General features: G+C 47.4%; 1 protein-coding gene across 3 annotated transcripts; it reads left to right on the forward strand.

The window, feature by feature from the left end:
- Positions 1 to 102: 102 nt before the first annotated feature.
- SLC25A28 (solute carrier family 25 member 28) lies at positions 103 to 10,011 on the forward strand. 3 transcript variants are annotated; one of them, XM_037496423.2, is made up of 4 exons: positions 103 to 504; positions 6,245 to 6,473; positions 7,565 to 7,621; positions 9,052 to 10,011. In XM_037496423.2, exons 1-4 carry the CDS (start codon positions 214 to 216, stop codon positions 9,567 to 9,569), a joined length of 1,095 nt encoding a protein of 364 aa, XP_037352320.1. In that variant the 5' UTR covers positions 103 to 213; the 3' UTR covers positions 9,570 to 10,011. The 3 variants fall into 3 exon arrangements, with proteins under 3 accessions (XP_037352320.1, XP_037352323.1, XP_037352322.1); XM_037496426.2 differs by lacking the exon at positions 103 to 504 and adding an exon at positions 702 to 825 and having other exon boundaries at positions 9,052 to 10,005; XM_037496425.2 differs by lacking the exon at positions 103 to 504 and adding an exon at positions 1,336 to 1,625 and having other exon boundaries at positions 9,052 to 10,005.
- Positions 10,012 to 10,304: the final 293 nt, after the last annotated feature.

Genomic DNA, 10,304 nt, shown 5'->3' on the forward strand with positions numbered 1-10,304 from the left:
CATATTTTTCTACGTTCACAAGGAGGCGGGGCTAACGTGAAGGCTGCACCAACGGCCGGCCGGGGGGCGTGTCCACGGGCCAAGCGGGAGCCGGAGGCCCCAGGCTCTCTGGGCCGCGCCTGAGGCGGACGCAACGGGGCCGGGGGAGGCGGCGGCGGCGGCGGCGGCGGCGGCAGCGGCGGCGGGGGTGGGCGCCGCGGCCGGCCCGGGTGGATGGAGTTGGAGGGGCGGGGCGCTGGCGGTGTGGCGGGCGGGCCGGCGACCGGGCCGGGGCGGAGCCCCGGGGAGTCGGCGCTGCTGGACGGGTGGCTGCAGCGGGGCGTGGGCCGGGGGGCCGGCGGCGGGGAGGCCGGGGCCTGCAGGCCCCCGATACGGCAGGAGCCGGACTCCGGCGCGGACTACGAGGCGCTCCCGGCCGGCGCCACCGTCACCACGCACATGGCGGCGGGGGCCGTGGCGGGGATCCTGGAGCACTGCGTGATGTACCCCGTCGACTGCGTCAAGGTGAGAGCTGCACCGAACCCCGAACCCTTTCTGGGGCTCACCCGCCCGCCGGGTCCTGTGCGGGGCCGCTACTCCCCGCCGGGCGCGGGACCCGCGGGGTTCCTTCCTGGCTCCCGCCACCGTCGAACGATTCGACCCGTTCCACCGAGCGAGCCGGGGGACCCGCGTCCCGGCTGGCGCTGACCCCGGTCCGGAGCCACGGCCCGTTTCTAACCGGCGCTGAGATCCGGACCGTGACCCTGCGCCGGTGAGGGGCCCGTCAGCCGGGGCCGGCCCCCGGCGGGGACCTGACGGCTCCTGAGTGGGATGGGCTGGGAGCAGGTAGGTGCTGCTAACGCCACTCAGGTGCAGCCGGCTGGGGAGGACCGCGCCCTGTGGGGGAGCTGAAGGGGTCCGGCGTCCTTCGGGCAAGTGCTTTTACACGCTTCTTGCTGTGTCGTCTTGTTCAAGTGAGGGGACGTGACCCAGAATCTGGGAACTCTCTGCTCGAGAGAGGATACACTCACTAAACCTTCACTTGTTAAACCTTCAGCCCACCTTCACAGTGGTGACTAAATCACTGTGCAGGCAGCATGCAAATTTCGAGGTTGAAAATAATCTGGGAAAGACAGTGTCCAGGAAAAGGTTTCGGTTTCTCTGTGCAGCAAGCGTGATACCCCACCTATTTCCTGAACATGGAAATTGAGCCGGGATTAGGACTGCGTATGTGCAGGGAGTCCGTCAGCCCCTAAAGGACATATGGAACTGATAGTGTATTTCTTCTGCTACCTGAACATGACAAAAGGGAAAAGTTGGGGAGGGGGGTGAGGGGGGAAGTAGAAGAGAAGCATGACAGTATTGACAAGCCCGGGGAAGTGAAGATAATGAAATGGGATAAGCACTATTCATGCAAAAGTAAAACGAACTGCATCCACAACCAAGCAAGCTGATTAATGGGTAGAGAAGTGCTTCTGAAGAAAGCTGGGTGAAGAGGATAAAAGATTCTTTCTAGTTTTTATTCTTCCGCACCAACAGAGATACCAACCACTACAAGTGAGGACTAAATTGAGCAAGAAGTAAATGCGAGGGGAATGTTGAAATAAATGCAACGACAGAGACTGGTGCCTTCTTCCATGTTAAGGGTAATAGTCTAACAGTATCCCTCACAGCTCTTTGATGTATGTTTGTTTTCTCTCAAACTAGGAAAAGATTACATATTCAAAATGAGAACATCAACTTGAGAAATGTAGTCTGTCTCTTGCTGCATCCTGGTTCCAGTAACATTGCATGGTTTTGCTAGTAAGGTGGATGAGGAATAGGGAAATTGTCATTAAACTTTGTGAATGACATTTAGTCAGTAGGAGTAACCTAATATATTGCAAGGTAACTCCTAACAAGGGCAATACCCATAGAAACTGTGGTAAATACACTTGGCTAAAGTGGACATTGGGATTTTCAATACGCTTATCAATTGGGAGGAATAAAAATCAACAGTACAGATCTGTGAGAAAGAAGTAAAAGGATAGTTAATGCTCTTGCAATATTGAAGTGTAAAATGGATAAGCAAATATAAAAAGAGTCAGACATTTATGGGATAGAGTCTAGGTTGAATGACTGTGAGTGTTAGCACTGTAGATGGAAAAGTTGATATTACCTAACTGCAGAATAACCTTGCTGTACTTAGTGCTGTGTTTCAGGATGGATATCAAATGAAAACTGGATCAAGGAGAGCAATGATAATTATTTGATGCCTGGGAAAAAAACAATGTAATAATGTGCCTGACTTAGCAATAACCACCTCAGCTTGTCAATTTAAGTGTTGGCCCCTTAACTTGGGCAGCTATTTCCTTATTCCCTATGTTTATATAATGCTATTGTTGCTGTAAGCATTTTATAAAGTCCTCTGTTTAGAAATGCCTCTAGAATATTTGGGTTCATATCATTAAGAGGAGTCAATCTCTCCTGACAAAATGGTGTTGATTTTCTAGTAACACAACATCCAGAATCAAATATAGTGAATAAAGTGGGGATCAAAATGAGTAATGAATGCTGATCGGGTAATACTGATTTGATTATCCCATAAGATAGGGTGGGGGAGTGTGAGGGAAGGACACTGATTTACCCCTGTAGCTAATAAACCCACAGAGGCAACACCTCTGAAAGGAGATTTCGAGAAATGTTTTGGATTAACAAGCATTTCTGGAATAAGTCACTTCTAGCTTTCCAAGGTAACTATTTTGAAGAGCAGTTCTTATTTACATAAGGTTTGGAATTTTTGTTTTTTAAAATTTAAAAATTAGTCATGCAGCATTACAGTCATGCCTCAAAACCGCAGATTAAATAATTATTTGGTCTAGAGAAAAGATGCTCAGGAGTCTTTAAAAACACAAAACTTCAGAGGAATCATTTTCATTTTCCATTAATGCTGGGATTTAAATAACTAGACGGAAGAACTAGGTGAGTCCACCAGCATTTAACAGCAGTAAGTTAAACACTGTTTGGCAGACATGAAAGTAATATTCAGATCTCTTCCTTTAGAAAGTGCTTCCCAGTTCACTTGTCCCCAGGCAGCTGTTCTTCCTCTTTTACCAAAAATGGGTGATAGAGTGGAAGAGCAGCCCACTGCACCCTAAGACTAGAGACAGCTATCTGTGTGGGAGCCCGAAGGGCAACCACAGTGTTTGCAAAAGCAAGCTGACATTGCCTCTTGGCATGCAAGCCTGTGTACCCCCAGCCACTTGTCAGGGTCAAGTTGACTTAAAATATCCTTGGGAAGGGCCATGGGAATTCAGCCGGTCCTTGCAAGGCCATAGTTACTCAGCCAGCTATTTCCATGGTCATAATAAGAAGGTTTGGCAACCTAAATAAATACTGGTTTTCCTTTTCTGGGCCTCAGGTAAGCACCAGACTTATCTATGAGCCTAGGCCTGCAGTCCAAAGCAGTGAGAATCTTCTCAAAATCACCTGGCTCAGCGCCTGCGTGTGTCACCAAAGTGCTGCTTTTTGGTTCTATAGTGGTGAAGCACATATCTCTGTACAGGATAAATTAAAGAGGGAAAGAGCAAAGGGAAACAAATCTTTTCTAAACTTCAGATGTAAAGGGTTATCTGTACACATTCACTGGTAAAAGATTAGGAAGTAGAAACATTGGCTTCTTTCATTTTCTTACATCTAATAAGTATTCAATAAATGGCAATTGTTCTTTTTGCCGCCCACCATCTGACATGCCTTACGTACATGTTTTTATTTACTCCTTGAAACAACTTCATAGAGTAGACACATTTTTTTATTTTATAGATAAAGAAAAGGAAGCAAGTAACTGTAGTTTACATGGTGGAGTCATGATTTGAACACTGATTCCCAAGCCTAATAGACACTCCCAATAACAGATTTCAAGAATCAGGCAAGGCACAGAACTTTACAATCATGTTTGTCCCTGCTCATGAATAGCTGGACATATAAATCGTTATAGCCATGGAGAAACTTCTGAATGAAAATGCAAAATCAAACCTGATCTTTGAGTGGTTAAAGGCCTATTTGTTCCTCATGTAAAACTGAAACAGCACTGCCATGATCTGTAAGTTCTAAGACTGGAGCTAGTATTTCTGAGAATTACACTTGGATACAATAAAAATCCTTATTTTTAACACTTCATGAATTGCCAATGGCTTTTAATATGCCTTAACTCTGGCTCCCCTCAGTGGCCCTACCAGCCAGCCAGTCTTAGTCTTGTTACACACGGCAGCGTTGAAGCTCAGAGAGGAAGAGAGACATACTTAAGACCACACACCTACCAAAGCGGAACCCAGGCTTTCTGACCCAAATGTGGCTGTCTTTTACCAAACCACTAGCCTCCCGACTAGTCCATTAGGCTTTTCTTCAGAGCCAGTCATTGTTTTTTTTTTTTAATGCTTAAGAGATTTCTCTTTCTGAAAGACAGATTTATTGGCCCACAAATTTAGGGAGCTATAATCATCTTTACATTTGGCATAGCTTATACCTGGGGTCCTCTCCATAAGGGTACATTTTTATTTAGCGTTAGAGGTGTATAAAATGTTCAAAGTAACTTACCCATAGTTCAGGTATCTCATGGGGTGAAGGTTCCAGGGTTTTCAGGGTTCCAGGCCTCTGAGGCCAGACTTTTCAAGACTTTTTGCCCAAATATGCCCTTGACTCCAGCAAAGCAAAGGCATTTCCGAGCGTTTTCCTTCTACAAGATCAGTGTCAAACAAACCTGTGGAGACACAATATTGCTAAGCTGCCAGGCCCTGTTTATCTTTATTAATAACCATGGTGAACAAAGACCTGTACTTTCTGGATAACTCCTCTCATGGATTTTATACCCGCTGGAGGGGATATAAAAGATCAGTATAAGCACATCCTTTATTGGAAATTTATGAATTTTTTTTTTTTGAGAAGTGGAGAATAATGTGTCAGATTGTGATAAGCAATACTGTATTTCTCATTGAATTCCCAATAATTAATCTTTTAAGCCTCCGGTTCTTTATTGGTAACAGTCAGGAGAAAATAACTTGAAGAATGTGGACTGCTTCAGGCTAACTAGGACCTGTCAGTCTGGTTAGTTTCTTTTGTTCCATGCTTTTAAGAAGTGGCATTACTCTGGATTCCAGATGGCCAACTGAAAGGTTCAAGCTCTTAAAACCAGATTGAATCCAGTGATTGGAATGAAGTAGGAATTTTAACTGTACTTGGGCATCAATTGTTTTAATGGCCTACTTGTTACTTTCTGAACAAGTGCAGGAACAGTGTTTCATTCTTTCATTTATTCATTCAACAAACAAATCTTGAGTGCCTGCTGTGTTCCAGCACTGGACATTCAGTTTATATTAACTCTTAGTCTCCACTTTAATCTTAAGATGGATCAACAGTGAAGACAAGAGATCTTCACTGGGAGGCATCCTTCAGGGAAGGTTTGCGATTTGGGGCAGTGTTTCAAAAAAGCTTCACCCGCCCCGCCCCTGCCAAATTTCAATAAAGCTTTGCCCAGGAACTTCATACAAAGTATGTATTGTATATTTTCATTCCAATCATTGAATCCTAGAAATTCCAAGGATAAAGTTCCACTGAGACTTTTTATTCACTGAACACAATTTTGGAATTTGGTCAATTTAGATTAGAAATCTGGAAGCCTCTTCAGTTATAGAGACTAGACTGGTTTCTGCCTTCATGATTTTAAGCTAAGCTGGAAATCAGAGTAGCATCTATTAGTAGTATGACACCTGCCAGAACTTATAGATGCAGCTGCTAATGACGAATACTCTCAAAAAGTCAGATCATCATGGATATATCCCAGGATGAGCCATCATCTCCTTAGTGTGTGGTTAGGAAGCAGGCCCAGGATCAGTCCTCAGAACAATGAGTGAATCACGTGGTAGAGAGTAAATACTTGACTTTAAAATCCACTTGTAAAGAACCCTTAGCCTGAGTTTATTAAGGCACAAAAGCAGCTTCTGAAACATATGCTTGGTATTGGCTGCTGGGGCTAGGAATCATTTTGGAGTTCAAGGACACTTTGATATTCTCAGGGGAAATAATGGTATTCCACTTTAGGGTCAGAGATGACTCGAGAAAGAAAAGCCTAAGGCTTGGAAAGATTGAATACAGATTTGGAAGGAAGGAAAACTGGATTGAGGTGTCACTCCCGCACACTGGCACAGTCTACATAGAAGGCCGCTGAGTCAGCACCCAGAGGCTGAGTGAGCTGGCATCACTGACCTTGCGCTTCTTTCTGTAATTTCAGACCCGGATGCAGAGCCTGCAGCCTGACCCAGCAGCACGCTATCGAAATGTGTTGGAGGCCCTCTGGAGGATTATAAGAACCGAGGGCCTGTGGAGGCCCATGCGGGGGCTGAACGTCACGGCAACAGGCGCTGGGCCTGCCCACGCCCTCTATTTTGCCTGCTACGAAAAGTTAAAAAAGACATTGAGTGATGTAATCCACCCTGGGGGCAATAGCCATATTGCCAATGGTATTGAGCCTTCCTGTGCTGATTTCCCCACTTCTCAGCTCTTTGGGCTTTGCGGCTCTCTCTGCTTTCTACTCTCAGCATGGTTTGGAGCGGAAGCTTTGGGCTGGGGTAGGCCAGATTTTAGGGGAGGTCCTTCGCAACCTGATGTTCTCAGACAACGGGCTGCTTCAACCCCACCCCTCTGGGGCACCTCAACAAAGGGTTACAGTGTCCTCCCTTACCTGCCAGCTTGACTCTCATCTTCTCCCTGGCATCAACTTCTAATGCCCTGGTAATGTGGAGACACACTGAACTGCCTCCCGTTACATATTTCTTGATAGTCGGGTGGTGTCCTGCTTCTCGGGGCAGGATTGGAGGTGACCCAGCCACCCAAGGAAGACACTGCAGGAGCCCCAGATCTTCGCCTTACCTTTTCAGGATCCCAACTTACCAGAGGCAGTTTGTGTGTCTCACTGAGGATATGACGAGGCCTCAGCGAGTGAATGGGGGTGGGGCCGAGGGACTTCTGTGAAAGAAAACCAGCGGCCTGGAGGTTGTGTGGAAGTAAGGGGGGTTGGCAGCTGGAGACTAAGGATTGTCTAAAACAAGTCTGGAGAGGGTGAGGGCTATGGTCGTTCTGAGCTAAAGGAAAGGTCTGGGTGGACAGATGTGAGGATTTGGAGATGGGTGGGCTGCAGCATAGAGGGTGAGAATCCAGGGTGAAGACTGACCCTGACCCTCGTGTCCTCCCTCTGTTGGAGGCAGCTGGCACACTGGCATTCCTGGCAGCAGTGCATGCGCTTTCTGTCTAGGGGCATGAACTGCATTTATTCTCAGAATCATGTTTATAGATAAAATCTGGGCTGTTTTCTTTGACTCTTCTTGACCTTCCTATTGGAAAGTCGACTGGTGGCCTTAGCAAATCGGCAGGAACAAATGCCCTCATTTCTCAGGACAGGCATTTAGGAGCAGTGGGTTCCCATTTTTTGAGCTGCTTCTTGTCATCCCCTCGCCACTGTGGTCTAGCACCGCCACTTCCCTCCTTCTAGGGCCTCAGTGACTCAGTCGCCCTCTCCTGGCCTTACATGTGGCAGTTGTTTTCTCCTTTGCAGGTGCGGCAGGGTGTGTGGCAACATTACTTCATGATGCAGCCATGAATCCAGCAGAAGGTAATGATTCTTCAGTCTTCTCTGTTGGCAGCAGAGGGAAATCTGCATCTCTGGGCCTTTTCTTTAGTTCTGTTTGCAAAAGACAGCAGGGTGCACAGGTTAATTTTAGTGGGTAGTCCCACTGTACTACTTTGTCTCACCACTAGAGGGCGCTCCCTCCACATAGTACCTTAGGAGGAGCCTCTTGGAACAGAGAGCACATTTGAGATTTAATTCCTCTTTGGGGCTTCCATCTGCTAAAGAGAAGAGTCTTCTTGGCCCGTCTTTGGGCCTTCTTGGAAATCCCCTTGGTAATGGATTTGATTCATTTGAAAACCTAGCAGCTTATTTCACTTCTAAGAGGTGAGGATGGATTTTGATGTTTAAAAATACTGCTTTGTTGGAATGAAGATAGTTGAGATAGGAATAAAAGGTAGAGCTCAGTCCCTACTTTGTGTTTTGGATCTTGGCTTTTCAGTTGAAGACACCCAGCTGAAAAGGCACCCAAACAAATACAAAGGGAGAGCTTAGTTGTGTTCCTTAAGTGCCGGTTCTTTTTTTCTTTTTTTTTTTTTTTAATATTTATTTATTTATTTATACAAGCACTGGGTACAGTCAGAAGTGCAGGAGGGTGAGAGAATCCACCAGAGCCAGAGCGGGAAACAGAACAGGAGGAAGGACCAAAGTACACTGCTGAGGGGAGCAGCAGGCGGCAGGAGAGGTCTGCGGGCCATGTGGGACCCTCGCCAGCAGCTGGGGATTGAACCGGCGCTGCAGAGGCTGCGGGCAGCTTCACAGCCCAGCGCCCAACCACTGCGCCGCCACCGGGGAGGCCCAGGTTCCGGTTCTTTACACGTCTGGGCCAGGCCACGGCAGGGAAGGGGGCAAAGCTCTACCGAAGATGCTGGCGTCACACTGTTCTTCACTTGAGGAAGTAGGAGCCACCTTATTCTTAGCTAAGAATTTTGTTTTCTTTTTGGTATCACTTCTTCCTTTCCTGTGGGAGGATAACCATCCTCATGTCATGAGAGCTGGGTATACGCAGTCTACCCAGGTTGGCATTGTTAGGGCTGGAAGTACATTATTCACTGCCACTGGGAGTAATTTATTGTCTTGGGACTTAGGAAAGGATAAGATACCTAATCATCGGTGCTTATTTCAAGGGATGACTTTAGCATCTTTACACAATAGGTAGATCCTTTGTTAACTGGCTGGTTTTGAAGAAAGCCAGCTAGAATTGGGTCCACCATCTTCTGGCTCTTTACCATCCCTGTTCTAGCCCTTCCTCTAAAAAAGGGGAAACCCTGACACATCAGCCTTGCCACCAGCTCAGTCATCCTTTTTTTCTCTATTTCATTGGCTGATCTGCGGATGCGGCACTGAACCTGGACCTTCACACCCCTGTTGGTTGCTGTCTCCATCTCCTTCCTCCTCATCAATGGCACCCCCAGTGGTTAAGCAGAGGATGCAGATGTACAACTCCCCGTACCACCGCGTGAAAGACTGTGTGCGAGCAGTGTGGCAGAATGAAGGGGCCGGGGCCTTTTACCGCAGCTACACCACTCAGCTAACCATGAACGTTCCCTTCCAAGCCATTCACTTCATGACCTATGAATTCCTGCAGGAGCACTTTAACCCTCAGAGACGGTACAACCCCAGCTCCCATGTCCTCTCCGGAGCCTGTGCAGGAGCCGTAGCTGCCGCTGCCACGACCCCACTGGACGTTTGCAAAACACTGCTCAACACCCAGGAATCCCTGGCTTTGAACTCAAACATTACAGGACATATCACAGGCATGGCTAGTGCATTCAGGACGGTGTATCAAGTAGGTGGGGTGACCGCCTACTTCCGAGGGGTGCAGGCTAGAGTAATTTACCAGATCCCCTCCACAGCCATTGCCTGGTCTGTGTATGAGTTCTTCAAATACCTAATCACTAAACGGCAAGAAGAGTGGAGGGCAGGCAAGTGAAGACGCACTGAAAGAAGCCAGGGGTTCAGACAGCACTGCTGCACCTGCCCCCTCCAGCCACGTTCTGTCTCCTGGCACGTTCCAGCCTCGAGTGGAGTTGGAAGGAAGGTAGATGGCTCTTCTCAGGCTATTGGTGTTTGGGTAACACCAGCTCCTGCTAACCTCCGTTGCTGCCACCTTTCCTTCCAGGTCCTGAGCAAGTGCAGCAAAACACACCACAGCACCTTTGACAACCTCTCTCCATCCTGGGCCTGGTGGCCTGCTCTAGACTGTTCTAGAGGAATATGCAGCCCATTCCCCTGGTTCCTAATAAAAAAAAAAAAAACCTTTAAGTTAAATGGTTCCATTGGGTTTGTCTTGCCAAACAGGAAGTGAAATGCTGTCAACCATTCTTTAAGAATAAATCAAGGGGTCCAAGTGGAAGATTTATTGAGTATATCTATAGTTTTGTTTCTGCTGATTTTCATGATGATTTAAGACTTTGGGACCCGACTTCCCTTGTTAGGGCAATAGGCTCTGGGATCTCCCTGACTGGCAGGAATAATGGGCCTTTGACAGCCTTGCTAAATAGGTGCCCTGGTCCCCACCACAACCCTGTCTCTAGGCAGGGCACTGGGTGGTAGGGAAGAGGTGAAGATCTCTCCTCGAATTCTCAGCTCTGCCTGCAACAATAAAACTTCCCATAAGGCACTTTATTTGCTAATGTTACAAAACTAAAATTATTCAGTGGAGTTG

The sequence above is a fragment of the Talpa occidentalis genome, unplaced genomic scaffold (genome assembly GCF_014898055.3).
Source record: "Talpa occidentalis isolate TD23 unplaced genomic scaffold, MPIMG_talOcc4v2.1 talOcc4.8, whole genome shotgun sequence".
Classification (NCBI taxonomy): Eukaryota; Metazoa; Chordata; class Mammalia; order Eulipotyphla; family Talpidae; genus Talpa; species Talpa occidentalis.

What these genes read in the sequence shown, in the direction of transcription:
- SLC25A28 (XM_037496423.2), top strand. Translation starts at nt 214, where the DNA reads ATGGAGTTGGAGGGGCGGGGCGCTGGCGGTGTGGCGGGCGGGCCGGCG. An exon ending in ACCCCGTCGACTGCGTCAAG is followed by an intron (nt 505 to 6,244) that starts GTGAGAGCTGCA and finishes CTGTAATTTCAG; the next exon opens with ACCCGGATGCAGAGCCTGCA. An exon ending in CAATAGCCATATTGCCAATG is followed by an intron (nt 6,474 to 7,564) that starts GTATTGAGCCTT and finishes TCTCCTTTGCAG; the next exon opens with GTGCGGCAGGGTGTGTGGCA.